At 41.3% G+C, this 20,976-nt stretch overlaps 1 protein-coding gene across 1 annotated transcript; it reads left to right on the top strand.

Moving 5' to 3' along the window:
• Window positions 1-1,538: 1,538 nt before the first annotated feature.
• On the top strand, window positions 1,539-19,336 carry LOC131333141 (probable polyamine transporter At1g31830). The gene is made up of 2 exons (XM_058367495.1): window positions 1,539-1,883; window positions 17,575-19,336. Exons 1-2 carry the CDS (start codon window positions 1,728-1,730, stop codon window positions 19,030-19,032), a joined length of 1,614 nt encoding a protein of 537 aa, XP_058223478.1. The 5' UTR covers window positions 1,539-1,727; the 3' UTR covers window positions 19,033-19,336.
• Window positions 19,337-20,976: the final 1,640 nt, after the last annotated feature.

The following is a 20,976-nucleotide window of genomic DNA, read 5'->3' as shown; positions in this document are numbered from 1 at the left end:
TCACTGCACTCTCTCAGTATCTACATTGCCAACCCTGACTGATGCAAAATCTGAGAGCTCAATTTATAGGCGAAGATTGAGCGCTGTTTACAAGCCATGCCAGAGAAGAGAATTCCCATAGGAATTATTCTTCATTGATGGAGTCTTTTATCTTCAAAGCTCGCTAAGTCCACAAAAGGGGCTATACTCAATCTGGGTCAGTTTGACCCAACAAACATGAATTCCATGTGTGGAAATTCAATAGATTCCGGTTACAGAACCTCGTAGGGGCTCAATCGGCAACCAGCGATGCCAAAATACCTCTTGGCAATCTCGGTAGCCATTCATAGCCAGCGAGTGATGCAACTGGTACGGATGGACTGGTGAAGATTGTTACCCAATCCATCTCGAAGCTTGAATGAAACTCTTGTTCACAGACTCGGCCACAGCCCAATCTATACCAAACCTAAAAGGGGTTTCCGTCCAGAATCCAGGTAGCTTTTTTTTCCCTCGAAAAGTCCTTGATTTTCTGGCTATATATGTTTCATGAATCTCCCCACCTAGCAAACATCCTTCGTTTGTTGATGAACCATAGGGGATTTGTCCTTGCCCCAAAAAAATTACTCCTAAAAGAAAATGAACTTTTACAATCAAACACTCGTACAAATTCTTGATTAATTTTCTTAAACTTTTTTTTGTTTTGATCAGCAATTGATTTATAAATGGAAAAAACTAGCATAAAAATCATATTTGTTCGTTCAACAAACAAGCAAATGAAAAATAAACTACTGCAAATAAATAATTAAGATTCACGATGTAAATGCGACAAATAATTATTAAAAAAAATAAAAAATTTCACATTGAATCTATTTTATTAGTAGCATTATTGCATTTCAAAAATATCTCAATCAATACCTGATAAATTTGATTCGTGTGGTAATTCATTATTTAGACAAGTTCTAAAAAGTGAACAATTTCTAAGCATAAAAGAAGGCACAAAAAGAATCCACAAATTATTGAATAAGAGCCGAAGATGATATTTTTGAAAAGCTTTTTGTTAAAGCTACAATTTGAAAAGCAAGTTCCTCCCTATGTCCCAAATTGTTTATCCCTCGTTCTATCTTAACCGGATAAAAAATTCTTAACCCTCGTTCTATCTTTAACCACCTAGAGAACTATTTATATTAGAATTGAGAACACTTTTTAGGTACAGATCTTCAATTAGTTCCATTAATTAAGTGATGAAACTTTTTATCTCAATTAGTTCCATTAGTTAAAGTTACAAAAAATCTACAAATGATACGGACCTTCAATTATTATGAAAGGTAACTAATTTTTTATTGTTGATTGCTTGCCAAACTCACTTCTAAAATAAACTCACTTCTAAAATAAAGGATCTGATTTGTCTAGAGTCTAAATTGGCCGACAAGAACATTCCGAGCTCTGGCTCCTAGCACTGCCGACGCCTATTGTTATAAAAGCAGTCGTATTTCAATGACTATATTTTCATAAATTACACTGTCCCAATCTCTACCGTGCAAACCAAAACTGGAAAGAAGCCATTCCTAACCAAAAATGCAAACAAAACAACAATTTATTTGCCTTTCAACTTACCTCGCTTGTCCTTGAAACTGCCAAAGTCAACTGAAGAGTAGCACGCCTACTCTCTCTCTCTCTCTCCCTCTCTCTCTCTCTCTCTCAATTTTTTTTGGGCTGGCACCAGCCTTGGAGTATTCTTACAGTGATATATGGTGATAGTTCAAACAGAAACAGAGGAAGTAACTGATCAAGTTGGCCGTCAAAGCAGCGTAAGAAGAGAACAAGAAGTTGGCCCCAGCCAAGAATATGGCAACACCACCGAGGACGACAACAACGACGAGGAGCTTCTTACAATGAATATCAAGGTACTACGAATTCAACCCCTCATTACAGCCTTCTGGGTACAATTGGTTCCACATTTTTAAAGCACAAAATCATGTTTGATGAATTGAATTGAAGTCCTTCTCTTTCGTTTCTTTGCTAATTGCTAGCAATGGATGTGTAAGAATGTGTAGCTAAATATGACTAGTCCTTAGAAAATAAATAGTTTTTCTCAAGTTTTAGTAATGTATATGAAAGCTTGCATATTCTTGAATCACGTAGAAGAGAAAGGAATTCAAATTAAGTTGCACTGTATTGAACAAAGTCAACTCTTTCCCCTATCTCTAAATGGGTTGGCTCAATATTCTTGGAAGTTGGAGGAATTCTTTAGCTACAATCTAAGCTTTTTTTCTCCACCGAGCCATCTGCTTTATTTAGAGCATCCGCATCTCCCTCGTCATACCTCCTCTGCAACTATACTAGCGAGGAAATCATGCAAAACTCGCCGGCATTAGATTCTTTATCACCATCGCTACTTCGACAATTTTGTACCTTTGCTATAGCGTCTCGCGTCTTCCCGCGAGCCACTGTCCATTCAATAGACAATATTTTATTACTTTATCTATTAGCTTTACCAGATCTCACCGACGGCATGGCCTTCAATGACGGCATGGCCTTGATCGACGCCTTTGATGCCAGCAACGAGCCTTCTTTGATCGACTCGTCTTCGACGCCTTCTTTGATCACCGGCAACGAGCCTTCTTTGGTCGACGCCCGGCAACGGGCCTTCTTTGATCAACGGGCCTTCGACGCCTTTTTTGATCCCCTGCAACGGCCCTTCTTTCTTTTCTTTGCTCTGCCTCTCAATGAATATACACAGAGAGTAAGGGGGTGTTTGGGAGCCAACTTTTTGGCTTTTCATTTTTCATTTTTTGGCTTTTTGGCTTTTTGGATTATGACCAAAATGTATTTTGTATTTGGTAGAGTGTTTGGACGATATGTGCAGAATGCATTTTGCAGTAGGGGTAGTGTTTGGAAGATATGGAATGAAAATGAATTATGGATTGATTTTTTACTATGTTGCCCCCAGTTATTAATAATGGTATATAATGTATATAAATAATGTTTGGACTCAATTTATTTAAAATTTAATTCCGAAATTCTGCTATGTACATAACTGGTGTCCCCTGTTTTTTTTTTTAATTATACTTTTATTATTTCAATTATTGTTTGTTTTTACTTTTCCATCAAAAATGTTTTTGACCAAAAATTAAATTAACATTGAAGTTTAAACCAAAGTAATGGGAAAAACAAACAGTACAAGAAGTGATGAAATTTATAATCTAAACATTACAACACAAAATATTACTTAAATCCGGATTAAACCAAATTACAGAAATTGAACAGACATACTACAAACTACAGTACAATACCAAATATTATAGAAGTTGGGATTAAAAAAAATTACTCCAATTGAACAAACATACTACCACACCCAACAACTCATCTAACGGATACGATTAGCGACAATCCAATCCCGAATTGAAGCCCTTACATTTTCCATGTCTTGATCATCGCCAACAAACATATGTCCATGTTGACCATTAGGTGTTGTAGTTTTCATACCAGCATCTGAAGGCAAGAAATTAGGTCACCGATGATAAAAGCCAAAAGGAATATCGGGCATGTTACTTCTTCTTATGAAATTGTGGATGGCCATTATTGTAGTTACAAGATCTCTCTGCGTTTCCATGGTGTACCCAACGGGAATGTCGCATACCAAGGGCCAACACGCCTTCCATACTCCAAAGGTCCTTTTCGATGGTGCACCTAAGGGATGAGTGTATTTTGTTAAATTTTTCATACTCCAAAGGTCCTTTGGATCTCAACGACTAATTAATACTACTTTAATCATCTCTATCAATACTACTTTAATCATCTCTATCAATATTATTCATATCATAAAGAAGCAAATGACCCTAAACAATGACCTAACAAAACCCTCGATTTATTGAGGCAAGAAAAAAAGAATTTCCCATTATCAAATGAGCAATTATACAATATCCAAATTCTGATTGAAGACATGACTATAAAGTTCGATGAGGAATCCATGTTTAAGACTGCTCCAGACATAATCAAAGTATTAATCAGTAAAGATAAAAAAAGTGCTAAGGATTACCTTAAGGAGATGTATGGTAAAATTGTTCCAAATTCTATGGAATTGCTGAAAAGACAAAGGGTATCCAAATTGTTCCAAATTCAGTACACAGAGATAACGTTCAAAACCATGGCAAAATGAGAATTATCTGAAAAGAGAAAGGATAGCCTTGTCTTTTTGGCATGGCTAAATTCGAAAATGGAAAAATTGGAATTGAAAAAGCTCCTTTTTGTAGATTATCTGTTTTGCTTTAGAAACAAGAAATTGGAAAATGGATTTTACCCAAAATCTATTTTCCCTCTTCCTACCAAACACCCAAAATCCAAAAATGGGAATTAGAAAATGCAAAACCAGGCCATCCAAACACCCCCTAAAGTTAGAGAGAAGGGGGCTTTTGGTTTGCTGTCTTTTTTTAGAATAAAGAAACAATATTTTAAATGTGATAGTTTTAATATATAGAGTCTGATGCAGTAGACATTTTAAAAGTAAATAGCTAATGTAATAGAGTGATTTTTTAAGGTGTAATTTGGTCCAAAATGTAAAGAGTATGATATGAATGCTCTTATATCCTGTAAATCCACCTGCAGCTAATGGATTGTTTTCAGTGCCTGAAAACTCTGGGTATTATTTTTATTGTCCTGTATTAACAAAACAAAAATCTTATAGGTACCGACCGGTATATATATACGAAAATAGAGTGTTTAGATCGAGGACGCTACACATGTCGGATGCCATTGAATCTCGTGTGGGCTCCCTCGTTTTTTTTTTTTAGAATTTTTGGACGGCTCGATCGGCCATCCTGTGGCTGGAGATGGCCCGGCGCGGCCGTCCCTGCGATTTCTCTACGGTACCGGTCGGTACCTGTAGCAATTTATTGGAAGTTGTATTTTTTCATTTTTTAGTTTTCATTCTAGTATGTATTACACCATTGGTAATTTATTAGTAATGAACCGGAGAACGTAAAATTAAAAATAATCTCACGATGACCGTTTTTGAATTTTACTATACTTTCACATGCAAAATTAATTTGTGAAAATGATTTTGAACTTATCATTCAAACACTTTCAGAGATTTTTGTAGGGAGGTATTCCCGAACAGATAGAATTAAGACACATGGTATGAGGCACCGTGGTAAAGATCTAATAAGAGAAGTAACACGCGAAGTCATTGCTCCAAATAGTTTGTTCGGCCTAGAGTAGGGCCGAACAGACTAAGAACCCATGAGAGCTCATAATAAGGCAATGGTCCCAATAATTGGTCCAGACAGTTTGTTCGGCAATAAGACAGCCGAATAAGGAAAGAGCTCCAATCAGTTGCTAAGGCAAGAAGAACGCTCTGAAAAGGTCCAGAAGCTGTGTTGTTCCGTTAAGGAATGAAATCCCGAGGAAATAGGATCTAGAATAGATACCCAATGAAAGTGGGATGTTCGGTCAAGCTATGGAAAAGAATCCTAAAAGGACTCTTTTATGATAAACTGATAAGGGAACGAGAATCCAAGATATTCTGGTTTCCTATACGAGGTAGGAAACCTATTGCAACACAGATACTTGAGCAACAAGCATCCATGAATCTATAAAATATGAGGTAAACCTAGAGAAAAAGGTACGGAATATGTTGCATTCTCATACTCTCCTACTGATAATTAGGATTTATTGATCAATACGTGATATTAACTTTGGCATCGGAGGGCCTTTGCCACGAGAGGCAGACGTGCACTCACCCCTTATCTGTTTTGCAGATTAGGGTTCCGACGACGAATTAGGGTTCCGGTGAAAAGGCACGAATAAGCCATTGCAATCCAATTGATCCGAAGCATCAATTGTTTTCATCCCCCTACAATTGGCGCCGTCTGTGGGAAGCGAACCAATTTTTCTGAAAAATAATCATGATGGAAGAAGATCCAATTATGCCGTTTAATCCAAAGGACCAGTCGGGTGGGAGAAGAGATAAATCCCCACCAAGTGCTCCAAGGAAGCCCACTGGTAGACATGACAGAGATAACTCCAAAGAAAAATGAGACAAAACTGCCACTGGCTCCACGAGAAGGAGTAAGTCTCATCGAAGAGAGGAATCGGTCACCCATTCAAGAAGTATACACAATGACAGCGATGTCCTCGATAAAAAGAGAAGGGAAATCGAGGAGTACGCTCGTTTGATTAGAAAACGAGAGTACGAGATACAAGAATTACAACGGGTACGAGAGCACCCAGAAGATTCCGGACTTTCACGAAGGAATTCCCAGAAATACAGACGGACCTTGGTAGTCCATAAGCAGGCTCATTCACGAGGGAGAAAGAGCAGGAGTCCTATCATAGAGCGATACGAAGCTTCTCCACGAAAAAGGAAAAGCAGAAGTAAAAGCCGAACACCGAAAAGACGAAGGGCTTCTTCACGAAAAAGAAGGAGCAGAGACCGAAGTTCTACCCCAGAAAAGGAGGAAACAAGAAAGCATCACCGGGACAGGTACGAGAGGCCTGATGCTGATTGGGTCAAGGCTACGGCTCACAAGTCGAAGGAGCTCGAGGATGGGACAGCAACTGCACGAGAAGCAGCGCGGAAGGCCTTAAGTAATATTGCAGCCTCCCCTTTTGCAAGGAGGCTACAAGAGTCTAGGTTGCCGAGCAAAGTGAAGCACGGAACGTTCGTACTATACGAGACAAATACGGATCCCGTAGCTCACATACAGCACTATCAACAGGCTATGTTCATGCACGAGGGGGATGATGCCATCTTATGCAAGATGTTCCCCTCCAGTCTTGGCAAGGTGACTTTGGCTTGGTTTCATAAACTGGCCCCACGATCCATACGAGGATGGAGGCAATTGGCTGAGGAATTCACTACTCGGTTCTTGACGAGCAGAAAAGCCCCAAAGACGTTTGAAAGTCTTTACACCATGAAACAGGCGGAAAACAAGCTGATCAGGGATTATGCAAAGAAGTACTGGAAAACTTTCAACGAGATTGAAAGCTGCAGTGAGGAGTATGCAATTGTCACCTTCAAGACCGGTTTACCTGTTCGGGGAGAGCTGCGTCGCTCATTGAATAAACATCCGGTAGCCACGTTGGCTAAACTGATGGAACGGATAGAGCAACACGCCAGAATGGAGGATGACATACTCCACGAGGATGGCAGGATTGTTGCCGAACAGACAAAGGCACCTGTCAAAAAGGTGGATAAATCAAAGCCCAAGACTTATAGAGAGAGAAAGGAGTATGGGCAGGCTAAGAAAAAGCAGTACAAGGATAAGCAAGCTCCTGACCCCAAATCTTTCTTTTCTATCACTACGGTTTGGAAGGAACCAATTTATAGGATTCTTTATCGAATAAAGAATCAGCCATATTTCAAGTGGCCCCCAAGTCTAGGCGGAGATAAGGACACAAAACGTGCTACGAATCAGCACTGCAGCTACCATAAAGATTGGGGCCATATGACTGAGGATTGTGAGATGTACAAAAGATACCTTGACGATTTGGTCTCTCGGGGCTATCTCAAAGAATTTATCCAGGAGGATCCAAAGGAGAAAGGGAAAGCCATGGAACTGGGTTACGAGCAAAATCCTAAATGAGTAATCCACATGATACATAGGTTGGCCACACCTTATACGAGAAATGAGGTTAGGCTATTACAAAGGCAAGTCAAGCACGATCAGCATGTAATGCGATTAGGAAACAAGAGAGGGCGAGAGAATGATGTGTGCAATGAAAGCATAGCATTCATAGATAATGACTTGGGAGAAGTCCAAATACCCCACAACGATGCTTTGGTCATAACCCTACGAGTTGGGGAATATGACATCAAAAGGATTCTAGTGGAGTCAGGAAGTTGTACAGAGGTAATGTACTATGATGCGTTCAAAAAACTGGGGCTGGTCCAAACAGACTTAGAACAATCTACAACACCCCTAATTGGGTTTGGTGCAGGAGCAGTTTGGCCTCTTGGAAAAGTAACGTTACCTGTTTGGGCTGGATCAGTGGTGTTAAAAACAGATTTCTTAGTTGTCGATGTTCCTTCTTCCTATAACGTGATTATAGGGAGAACATGGCTGCACAAAATAAGAGCAGTCTCCTCGACTTATCACCAGATGGTGAAATTCCCAGGATCCAATGGGGTTGAGGTAATTAGAGGCAATCAGAAAATGGCCCAGCAATGTCTAATCTCCATCATTAAAAAAGCCCCAAAGGCCCACCACGTTCATACATTAGAAGTATCAGATCAACCAACTATTGAGGATGTTGGGAGAAGTCCGGCAGAAAAGGTGGTCGAAGGCTTGAAGAAAATTCAGATCGACGAGACTGATCCTGAAAGATATTTCTTAGTTGGAGAGTCATTGCCAGCAGACGAAAAGGCTGAGTTGATACAATTTCTGAAGGAATATGTTGATGTATTTGCATGGGTGCCAGAAGAAATGCCCGGAGTAGATGCAGGTGTGATTTGTCACTATCTAAATGTTGATCCTCAGCATAAGCCGGTCATTCAGAAAAAACGGAAAGCAGCCGTGCAGCATGTGTAATTGAAGAGGTTGATCGTTTGCTAGAGGCCAAAGCAATACGTGAAGATTACTACCCAGAGTGGTTAAAGAAAAAGAATGGGAAGTAGCGTGTCTGCGTAGACTTCACAGACCTAAACAAGGCGTGTCCAAAAGACAGTTTTCCTCTTCCAAGGATAGACCAGTTGGTTAACGCAAGTGCTGGTTACGAACGAATGAGTTTCCTCGACGCATATCGAGGATATCATCAGATTGCTATATTTGGGCCTGATCAAGAGAAGACTTCTTTTCTCACACCGCGAGGATTGTACTGCTATAGCGTCATGCCATTTGGGCTAAGAAATGCTGGGGCAACGTACCAAAGACTCGTAACCATCATGTTCAAAAAGCTGCTTGGCAAGACTATGGAGGTTTACATCGATGATATGGTGGTGAAAAGTGAAGATAAACAGGGACATAGAGCTGATTTAAAAGAAGCTTTCGAAATCCTGAGGGAGTACAAACTGAAACTCAACGCCTCGAAATGTGCATTTGGAGTCGGTTCAGGAAAGTTCCTGGGCCATTTGGTGACCATGAGAGGGATTGAGGCTAACCCTGATCAAATTGCAGCCTTACAAAGGCTACAAAGTCCCAAAACCACTAAGGAAGTCCAGAGGTTGACTGGAATAGCTGCAGCACTTAATAGATTTATCAGCAGGTCAAGTGACAAGTGCAGACCCTTTTTTCAATTATTGAAAAAAATGGAGGGATTCGAATGGGGAGTAGAGTGCGAACAGGCCTTCCAGGACCTGAAGAAGTATCTGGCCGAGCCCCCACTTTTGTCAACTCCACAACTAGGTGAGTTTTTAGTTTTGTACTTAGCTGTTTCTGAGCATGCAGTTAGTGCAGTCTTGTTAAGGGATTTGAGAATCGAGCAAATCCCTATTTATTATGTCAGCAAGACACTGCTGGATGCAGAGACGAGATATCTGCCCTTAGAGAAACTTGTCCTGGCACTTAGGACAGCCACAAGGAAATTGCCACACTACTTCCAAAGCCACAAGGTTGTGGTTTATACTGAGTTTCCATTGAAATCACTGCTACGAAAAGCAGACTTCTCGGGAAGGATCTCGACATGTTCCATCGAGTTAAGCCAGTACGATATCGATTATCAACCACGCACGGCAATCAAAGGCCAAGTGTTGGCTGATTTTGTGGCGGAGTTTTCTCCTACGGTGACTCCCCTACCTCCTACAAGAAAGGAACAGGCGACTAAAACATCACCCATGAAGAATCAACCCTCAGCCGAACAGGACCCTATGGAATGGAAGTTATTTGTTGATGGATCAGCATGTAATACTGGTTCAGGAATTGGGGTTGTCCTTTTTCCTCCTGAAGGATTAATGATTGAATTATCTGTTCGGCTTGGTTTTAGTGCATCGAATAATGTGGCAGAGTATGAGGCACTCTTAGCTGGATTAAGGAGTGCAAAGACTCTGAAAGCAAAACAAGTCAGAGTATATTGTGATTCACAGCTCGTAGTTAATCAATTGTCCGGGGAATACCAAGCCCGGAACGAGAAGATGGCAGCGTATATGGAAGCGTCCAAGGATTTACTTGATAACTTCGAAAGGGTTCACATCGAGTAGATAAGTTCAGGACAGAATGCCCATGCCGACTCTTTAGCATGGTTAGCCGCAGCTGTCCTAACTGAATTCAAACGGAGGGTAGCTGTTGAATATTTGACAAAGCCGAGCATTAGGGGGAGTGTTGAGTTGGTCTTGGATGTGAACCAAGGACCAAACTGGATGGACCCAATCGTGGAGATTTTACGAGATGAAACGCTCCCCACTGATAAAAGGAAGCTCATAAGATAAGGACCAAATCTGCTAGATTTTAGCTGTCCCCAAAGGGTAAGTTATACAGAAAATCTTTCACGGGCCCGTATCTACTATGCGTACATCCCGAGATGGTGCAGAGGTTCCTTCATGAAATCCACGAAGGAACATGTGGGAGTCATGCTGGAGGCAGATCTATCGCCCACCGAGCAATTACCCAAGGCTACTGGTGGCCACACATGCAGGAAGATGCAAAGGTGTATATGAAAATTTGTGAGAAATGTCAAAAATTCTCACCAATGATTCGAACACCAGCCGAGGATCTGGTGCCTTTGACAAATCCTTGGCCATTTGCTCAATGGGGAATGGACATCATGGGTCCACTACACAAAATAACTGGGAATCGAAAATTCCTGTTAGTTGCAACAGACTATTTTACTAAGTGGATTGAGGTAGAACCACTGGCCAAAATCACTGAACCTATGATAGAAAGGTTCGTGTGGAAGAGCATCATCACTCACTTTGGGGTCCCTTATTCATTGATTACAGACAATGGATCCCAATTTCAGAAGAAATTCAAGACTTTTTGTGTCCAGTACGGAATACGAAATTATTATTCAACCCCAGCTTACCCTCAGAGTAATGGGTAGGCAGAGGCGTCTAATAAGACTATCCTTGACGGGATCAAGAAGAGGCTGGACAAAGCCAAAGGAAAGTGGCCTAACGAGTTACCACTAGTACTGTGGGCTCATCGAACAACGCCTAGGAGGTCTACGGGAGAGACCCTCTATTCATTGGCATATGGAACAGAGGCTGTCATACTTCTGGAGGTTGGTCTTCCAACCAATAGGACCACACTGGTTGAAAGTGGGGGCAATGATAGGGCCCTCGAAATTGAGCTTGATCTCGCCGAAGAAAGGAGGGAAAGGGCCCTGGTCCATCTGGCTTCTTACCAGGAACAGCTGATGAAGAGCTATAACAAGCATGTTCACCCTCGTGAATTTGGTGTTGGGGACCTCGTACTACAAAAGGTGCTCGGCAACACCAGGGTGGCCAACGAAGGCAAGCTGGGGGCCAACTGGGAAGGCCTGTATCGAGTAACCGAGATTGTAGGCATAGGGGCCTATAGATTGGCTGATCTGGATGGTAATCCAATTCCGAGGCCTTGGAATGTCCATAATCTGCGAAAATTCTTTGTTTAGAAGCATTGAGTTCTATTTTAAATTGCACTACATGATTGTGTGGAAATTACGAATATAATTCTCTTATTCTAGTTTTTGATTTTAATATTTCAGTTGTAAGAAGTACGAATAACGCCCTTTGGAGTTTCACAGATTATGAATAAAATCACTTTTCGCAGTATAAATATTGCGTTCTTGGTATTTGTCTTAAAAATACGAACTACGGGCTTGGTTTCCCTCATTCGTATTGGGGAGCAGGGAACAGGCACCTATAAACTAAAGTACGAGACACCTAATTCGTACAAGTACGAGACACTTGTATAGTTTTTAAGTACGTGAAACTTAACGAGTACAAGTATGAAACACTTGTATGGTTTTTAAGTACGTGAAACACTTGTATGGTTTTTAAGTACGTGAAACTTAACGAGTACAAGTATGAAAACACTTGTATGGTTTTTAAGTACGTGAAACTTAGAAAGAGGTTTAAAAGTACAAAATGATGTTTACAGGATTTGCTAAGTACTGAACACTTATACACAAGCAAACATGTGATTAAAGGATCAAAGTACAAAATACTTAGATAAGTCTATTTGCATCCGAACACATGCAAAAACGAGAAGAGCCGAGCAAATTGTATAGTTATGCCACAAAGGACCGAATACCTGTATTACCAAAATATTACCAAAGTAGAGAAAGTACTGGTGCCACGCAGGGCTCGAATATCATGGTCACTTAGGACCAGCCAAAATGTTTTAAAGGTGTTTCACGCAACCTTACCAAGTTAATCCAGGTTCGGGACCTCCGGAGGTGTTTCATCTGGTACCTTTGCGCTGACTTCCACAGTAGTATCACCTTCGATTGCATTCTCCTCCAGGTTAATGGGGTCAAGGGTTGAATCCCGAATAGGTGATTGAACAGGGTGCGCGTCGGTAAGCATATCTTCCTCAGCATCAGCAAATTCTTCGATCTGCTGTTCGATAGCGTCCTCTGGATGCTCTGCTAGTTCCTGAATGCTCTGAGCACGGGTGCTCGGCAAATCGTTATCCTCTTAGAGGGGAGAATCTTCTGCAACCCCCACTTTTGTGAGGCACGCTTCCCAACACGCAGTCTATATTTGATCTTGAATTACAGGCATTTGGTCAACATAGCTGGAAGTGGCAGCATCGAAGCCTTTCTGGTATCCATCTTCATAGGCCGCCTTTTTTGTACTATCAATTTCAGACAGTGCTTGGCTGATACTCTCTTCAGCAGTTTCAAGTTTTTCCTTGGTTCCTGCTGTTTCTAGTTTTGCCTTGTCTCTCTCTCTCTCCAGCCTTGTCATTGTTTGAAGCTACCTTATGTTATCTCTCAAAAACCTGTTGCGCTCTTGCTCGATCTCTTGAAGTTTTTGGCCCAGTACGACCGTCTTTTGAATAAACTAAGAAGTACCAAAATAGTTAATGATCAAATATAGTACAAGAACGGTCGTAGCTTGATTGAAAGAAAGTTTTTTGTTGTTACCTTAATACCACTGACGAGACCAGTGGCTACAAGACGATCAAGTGGGGATCCGGATTCTTTCTGCATATCAACTGGAAGCAGCAACCCCTGAGCCAGGCGAGTGCTGTTTCTGACGAACTAGCACTGTCCCCGACGTGAACGGGGCGGTCTCCCCTAGTGAATGGATGAGTTCAGGTCTAGGGAAGTACTTGAGTAGTTGGTGACGGGGGCCGATGGGATTCTGTATCAACCAGAGAAGCAGTGCCAGTTGGGTCCTCAGATCTAGGCCTTTTATCTCGATAAGCGTCACCGACATCGCGAGCAGTATCCGCTCCTCGAGCAGATGAAGGGGAGCGGGTAGAACCTCCTCTGTTGCGACGAGGTGTAGGAGGAGCATTCCCAGTAGAAGCCACCCGGCCAGTTCCACGTCCTCGAGATGTCACAGTCAAAAGAGAGCTCAGATCCATAGGTTGTTGAGACATCGTACCAGATCTTGGAGGAGATGGGGAGTAACCGGATGAGGATGATTGACTGGTATCACGGTCAACAGCTATCTGTTCGGCTTGACGTTGGGAGGACCTTCTGAGAACAACCCGAGGGAAGGGGATGCCTTCAGAGATTGGAACTTCACCTGGCTGTCCGGCAAAAGTCACGTTGGCTCTGGATCTTGAGTTCCTCGGTTGGGGAGCAGTTAAGGTTGAGGCAGTGCTGGTGCTCGGGTTGGCAAGTCTTCTGTTGATAACCCCTCTGTACGCGGGATCGTACCCTAATAGAACGTTCTCGTTGCGGCCTCGACCAACTGTCGGGGTGCCGGGTTCACCTGTATACTTCAAAACCCTATTAATCTCTGTTGTTCGGACATAGCTTGGTTCACGTCTTGGACACCTGTTAGCATTGTCCGCTGCAAGTCAAAGCACAAACAGAAGTTAGAATAAGCAGAAATACAATAACAAAGGAAAATGCAAGTTGCATAAATAGAAAATCAGGAGCATACGTGGGTAGCCCCATATGTGGGGGCAATGGAGGCCCACCACTTGACCATCCTCCCCCAGTGGCTCGAAGCCTCTAGTGACGTAGAGAAAATCGATTTCATGATCTCGAGCAAAGTCTGGCAGGTTTAGCACGAGACGCTTTTCTGCCCTTCTAACTTTGAAGTAGTAAATATTGTATTCAGGATTCAAAACAATACTATACCACCATTGAATGTCCCAAATCCCTAATTGAGTTCCCAGAATCCTGTTTAAAGCTACTACTCCCATTATAGGCCTGAACACGTTTGTTAAAACTTGCATGGGAGTGAGACGGTACCAGTTTAGGACCTGGCGAAGTAGTGGGTGTAGGGGAAAACGAACCCCGCCTTCAACAATGGCTACAATTGGGATACACATCCTATCCCATGAACCACCATCCCTGTCTGCACCTAAAGGGGCGAGTTCGAGCCCCACGTTATCAGGGACGCTATACTCAATCCTAAATGTCGCCATGGCAGTTGGGGTTTCACAGAGTTTCCTAAACTTGCTGGGTTTTGGAAGGTTTTCATTATCATCCGCCATGGATACGAAAGAAATGAGCAGGACAAAATCGGAAACTAGGTGCAATCGAAACCCTAAAAAGCCAAAATCTGGATCGAATCTCAGAATAAGACGCAAGAAGGAGCAAGAATAAGAAGTCTTACGAAGCTATTGCAGTGGTTGCCTGAAATGCAATCAAAGTTGCAGACGACGGCAATGGCGGATGAAAGACGGATGATTTTCGCCTGGTTTTAGAGAGAGAAAGGGAGGATTCGAACTTTGGGTGGAAAACCCAAAAGTATCCCTTTTAGGGGTTTAAAGTGAAAGCAACAGAGACGAAATGCCTCCTCTTGCGCCGTTACACGAGAAGTAACGAGAAAAGACAAGTCTCAACGGATGGCCGTTTCTGACGCCATTTAAGAAACGTCAGACTGAGTTAAATGCAAAGCGTACGAAATACACCACGTGGAGTTCCTGCCTTGAGACGGCATGATGATTTAAACGCCAAAAAGAATTAATGGCATGTCTGCACAAGATCTAAGAAGCTAAAAGCTTAGTTCAAGGGATAAGTTTTAGTTTTACCAACTGCCCTCGAACAGAGGCAAAATGGCAAAACTGGGGAGCAATTGTAGGGAGGTATTCCCGAACAGATAGAATTAAGACACATGGTATGAGGCACCGTGGTAAAGATCTAATATGAGAAGTAACACGCGAAGTCATTGCTCCAAATAGTCTGTTCGGCCTAGAGTAGGGCCGAACAGACTAAGAGCCCATGAGAGCTCATAATAAGGCAATGGTCCCAATAATTGGTCCAGACAGTCTGTTCGGCAATAAGACAACCGAACAAGGAAAGAGCTCCAATCAGTTGCTAAGGCAAGAAGAACGCTCTGAAAAGGTCCAGAAGCTGTGTTGTTCCGTTAAGAAATGAAATCCCAAGGAAATAGGATCTAGAATAGATACCCAATGAAAGTGGGATGTTCGGTCAAGCTATTGAAAAGAATCCTAAAAGGACTCTTTTATGATAAACTGATAAGGGAACGAGAATCCAAGATATTCTGGTTTCCTATACGCGGTAGGAAACCTAGTGCAACACAGATACTTGGGCAACAAGCATCCATGAATCTATAAATATGAGGTAAACCTAGAGAAAAAGGTACGGAATATGTTGCATTCTCATACTCTCCTACTGATAATTAGGGTTTATTGATCAATACGTGATATTAACTTTGGCATCGGAGGGCCTTTGCCATGAGAGGCAGAGGTACACTCACCCCTTGTCTGTTTTGCAGATTAGGGTTCCGACGACGAATTAGGGTTCCGGTGAAAAGGCACGAATAAGCCGTTGCAATCCAATTGATCCAAAGTATCAATTGTTTTCATCCCCCTACAATTTTGATTAAAATATAAAATGTACAATCTACACTTTAAAGTTTATGAATTTTTTTATCAGAGGAAATTTCGATTTGATAAAATATCATCTGACACTTACAACAAAAGCCCAAAGGCAAACAAAAATTCCATCACAAATATAAGAATCAACCAAAACAACCAAAATCTAAGGCACAAGCACAAACACTACTCCTAATAGGCTAATAGGCTGAGAGGCTCCAAGATGCGTACCACAAAAGCAAACCAACACGAGGTATCAGCATAGAATCCGTCCGAGATTTAGTAGCAGAGAATCTGTAAGGACAATCTAGTTCAAATCATAAACAATTAATACAGATGAAATCATTGACTAACGCGGATTTGCTATCCAAAAGCACACATGCCGACCAATTGGTTACGAGAGAAAAGACAAATGAATAATTTTTTTAAAATCCGGACCATTGATTGCCGAAACAGACGACTGAGATCACTCAACTCTGTAAAGAGCCACTTTGCAATGGCTCCGTTAAGTTTCTCTCTTAAAAATAACCAAAGAATAGTGATGGACCAAGGCAAAAAGTTAGCTCTCTAACATAATTGGAGCAACTTGGTCAAATTTTTGCAAAACAATGTTGTACCGAACAAAAAGTACCAAAAAAAAAAAAAAAAGTACCATGGTTTGTTTGTTTATTCCTTATCTATCTTCCCACAGCTTAACTTTACTATGTTTACACTTTTCCGCCTTAGTTTTCCTATTTCCTTGAATTTTTTGTCTCTGGAATTGATACACGTTAAGTCGTTAGTGGTATTTTTGGATAACCAAATATCCGGGTCTGCTTTCAAAAACTTCGACTAATTCCGGGTTATAAAGTTAACGATCAAATAAATCTCCAATGGCCACGAGTTTTGGAATATTTGGCCTTTGCAGCGTTGTCAATCCCGTACCGTATCGGCAATAAAATGGTACACATACCTAGCTATTTCATACCACCCAAAATACTGGCTTGTACCAGGCATACCCACCTATACCAATTGATACTAGACTTGTACCGGCATCTCGGTCAGTACAAAAAAAAAAAAAATATTTCTCTTTCTAAAAAAGTCTCGAATTCTAAGATAAATCGACAAAACTTGGAGTCTATAATATGTTACTCATCTTAATATGTTATTAGAACAAATGTTAAGGTATATCAAAGCGTTAGAATTTGTTTTATTTTTCTACTTCAATAAAGTATAGGTTGCAGTCAATCTGGAACGGCACTGACATACATGCCGGTACGCACCGTTCCAATAGAAAAATGGTACACTTGCCGGAACAAGATTGACAACTTGCGACATCTTGGGGCAAGCATGTAAGTTACTTTCTCATATTCACTCGGCCAAACCTCCCATCTCAATCGACTGATCATTTGGAATAAGTAAATAACCCAAGTATTCAATATGTTGACAATTTGGTTATGGATCAGAAATTGAGGAATACAGCTAATGGATAAACTACCATTATATTGGGGAATACAATGGCTTATCTTATGTGGGTTTTCCGGGAATGTTATGAACCCAGATTTTTTTTCTCGCAAATTATGCTAACTAAATTGTTTAAATTGACAAATACTTCATATTTATGCGTAAGGCTCTAGCCTCTATAATAAGTCTCTTTGATGGTGTGAATTTGTCAATAGTTTGATGTGTTAGCCACCCTATGCATATTACCTTGGTAATTCGATTCTGAATGCAGAAACTAAGGAATGCAGCAAATTGGGAAACTTCCATTGCAATGGGGGAATACAGTAGCGAATCATATTTGGAGATTGATAAAGTACCTTCTCCTAGGGGAAATAAAGCAAGGAAAGTCTCAGTGCTGCCCCTTGTTTTCCTCATCTTCTACGAGGTATCAGGGGGGCCATTTGGGGCTGAGGATACCGTACGAGCAGCCGGGCCGCTTCTAGCCCTAATCGGGTTTTTGGTATTCCTATTTGTATGGAGTGTACCAGAGGCCCTAATAACTGCAGAGTTGGGCACCATGTTTCCAGAAGACGGTGGCTATGTGGTTTGGGTTTCATCCGCATTGGGCGAATATTGGGGGTTTCAAGAAGGTTGGATGAAATGGCTAAGCGGGGTAATCGATAATGCCCTATACCCGGTTATGTTTCTTGAATATCTGAAATCGGCAATCCCAGCTTTATCTGGTGGTTTACCAAGAGTCGGTGCAACGCTGGGCTTGACTGCTCTCCTCACTTATATGAATTATAGGGGATTAAACATAGTGGGATCGGCTGCTGTAGTGTTAGGAGTTCTCTCACTCCTTCCATTCGGTCTGATGGGAGTTATCGCCATCCCAAAAGTAAGGCCTTCAAGATGGTTAGTGTTAGATTTACACAATGTTGACTGGAACTTGTACCTAAACACTCTATTTTGGAACTTGAATTACTGGGATTCAGTGAGCACATTAGCTGGAGAGGTGGATAATCCGGAAAAGACTCTACCAAAGGCTCTATTCTATGCTTTTATCCTTGTTGTTTGTGGGTATTTTTTTCCTTTACTAATTGGTACAGGAGCCGTACCACTTAACCTTGACTTGTGGACTGATGGGTACTTTTCAGATATTGCCATGACGGTTGGTGGAGTATGGTTGAGGTTTTGGATTCAGGGGGCAGCCGCAATGTCAAATATGGGGATGTTTGTGGCTGAGATGAGCAGCGACTCTTTTCAACTTCTTGGTATGGCAGAGAGAGGGATGCTTCCCGAGTTTTTTTCCAAGAGATCACGTTATGGAACTCCTCTAGTTGGAATCTTATTTTCAGCTTCTGGGGTTATTTTGCTTTCATGGCTGAGTTTTCGAGAGATAGTAGCAGCGGAAAACTTTTTGTATTGTTTTGGAATGGTTCTAGAGTTGGTATCATTTGTAAGGTTAAGGATGAAATACCCAGCTGCATCTCGGCCTTATAAGATACCTGTGGGAACAGTTGGATCAATCCTCTTGTGTGTTCCTCCAACCATGATGATTTGTGTTGTGTTGGCTCTTTCTTCGCTCAAAGTGGCGGTTATATGCATCGTTGCTATGCTGATTGGGCTAGTGTTGCAGCCTTGCCTCAAGCACGTTGAGAAAACAAAATGGCTCAATTTCTCAGAGAGTTCTGATCTCCGTGATCTTCATGGTGTTGCTCAAGAGGATACTGAATCTTTGATTAAGTAATAAATTGCAGTCCTACATCTGCCGACAAAAGAAATGTTATTTCTTCATCAAGCTCTTGAAAGGGTTCCCGTGGAGGACAAGCTAGAATCATAGTTTTTGTATGTCATCAAGGTATTTGCCCTGCTTAGATGTTTAAAAGTGGTCAATATATAGAAGCGACGGATTGGAATACTGACCTAGTTTGAATCGACACTGTAAGTCTGTAACTATGCGATGAAATTTTAGTCATCTAAAGAGACTCAAGTTTGAGTCTTCTTTCACTTTCCTGTGAAAAGAATTGCAATGAAGTCGATCAGTTGAACCTTGTAGATTGCAGTTTTGACACAAACACATTTAACTATTTGATCTGATGATATTCTCGGTGACTTTTGTTTATTGATAACGTCAACTGTCAACAATGTCATAAGCGAAGTATGCAACTCATTGTGGAAATCTGAAAGAGAGAGACTTATTTGTTTACAGCTAAGTGAATCCAAACCATCCAAAACACTTTTGGTCCTTTGGACGGTACAGATTCACCTCTGTAAAACTTATTTATGGAACCCTCCATAAATAAGTTTTTCAAAATCTGAAAAACTAGAATTAACTTGACTCATTTTACTTGATCTCTTCAAACTCCTTCACTCATAAGCTCTCACCGGTACAATGCGCGATTATTTTGTAAACCACAAGTTTATATTAACTTGACTCATTTTAGGAGATTCCGATGGTTTCCTCTTTCATTGAGCGTTTATATGACTTCATAAACGGTGGAAGTTTAAGCAGTCATTTGTTTTTGGCTTCGCGCCTTGGTTCCTTCTGTACATGGAGGCATTCACTTCGGCCTCGTTTAACTAGCATGGAATGGAATTACTCAATCCAGTGTTTGGTTGCTGTTTGTCTATTTTTTACTTGCTGTCGATAATCGACAGAGAAACGTTTTAAGTGCTGGAATGTGGATATTTGTGGTTGTGGAGTTTGGTTCCTTGCCGTATTTCAGAACTTCTCTGGAAGCAAACTTAGTGAAAGTGAATGAAGATGGAAGAAGAACAACAAAAGGACTTTATTATTCTTCAAAGTAGAAGTCGATCGACAATGAGAACACAATCGAGTAGACGGTTATGTTACAAGCTACTCCTAGAACGAGAAAAGTAAAGTACAGATAAAAAGTAGAAACCTTTGGGCGATTGAGTGGGGGTTCAAAACGTCTTTAGTCTTTGTATTTATAGCCTGCTACTTCGACTTGAAATTCAAACCAGATGGAATTCCCTCCTCTAATTTGAATTGAGCGGTTACTTCCTTACTTCCTCATCTTGCTCCACGATCTGCATGGGGCAGTTATTTCTCTCATGATGTGCTCCTTCTTTAACTACCCAGTCTACCCATCATCACATCTCTCCTCTTGCTTGTATATTGTTGGTTTGCCACGTCCCAGATCAATCGATAATTAGTCCATTTTTACCTTGTTATGCTCATGTTATAGCCGATTTGATTTTCTGACCGTTGCCACGTGTCATTAGTCGATCTATTCGACCAACAATTTTGACTTACTAAAATATGGTGTAAACGGTTGCACAATAAAGAAGGTTCAAACTCGTAAGCTAACCGGCCTGTTAATTCCTCTCAGCCCGGATTCGTATAACCCCATGAACCAGGTATTCGTAATCCCATCCCACCTCCCCCGTTGTGCCCCAAGAATCAAAACCAAACACACCACAAACACATAATATACATGGTTCCCCGAAATCTGGTACATCCACAGGGGTAAACCGGAGCAATTATTCAAACGAAGGAAGCTTTACAAGTGAGGTCTCTCACCTCACCACACTCTCTCATCTCTGACCCACATTTCTACTACAAACAGACCTCACAATTTCCCTCAATGGTCTCTCACTCAAGAGAGATACAAAACCATGGAGCAAAGCTCCCAATTTATAGGCAAAACCCAAACCATTGTTTAAATGA

The sequence above is a fragment of the Rhododendron vialii genome, chromosome 7a, assembly GCF_030253575.1.
Source record: "Rhododendron vialii isolate Sample 1 chromosome 7a, ASM3025357v1".
Lineage (NCBI taxonomy): Eukaryota > Viridiplantae > Streptophyta > Magnoliopsida > Ericales > Ericaceae > Rhododendron > Rhododendron vialii.
The sequence above is the reverse complement of the archived record's forward strand: the minus strand, read 5'-3'. Positions and strand labels throughout refer to the sequence as shown.

Excerpts from the sequence above, each read along its gene's own strand:
- LOC131333141 (XM_058367495.1), top strand. The coding sequence starts at position 1,728 with ATGGTGATAGTTCAAACAGAAACAGAGGAAGTAACTGATCAAGTTGGC. Across the intron at positions 1,884-17,574 it reads TTCTTACAATGAATATCAAG|AAACTAAGGAATGCAGCAAA; the intron begins GTACTACGAATT and ends TTCTGAATGCAG.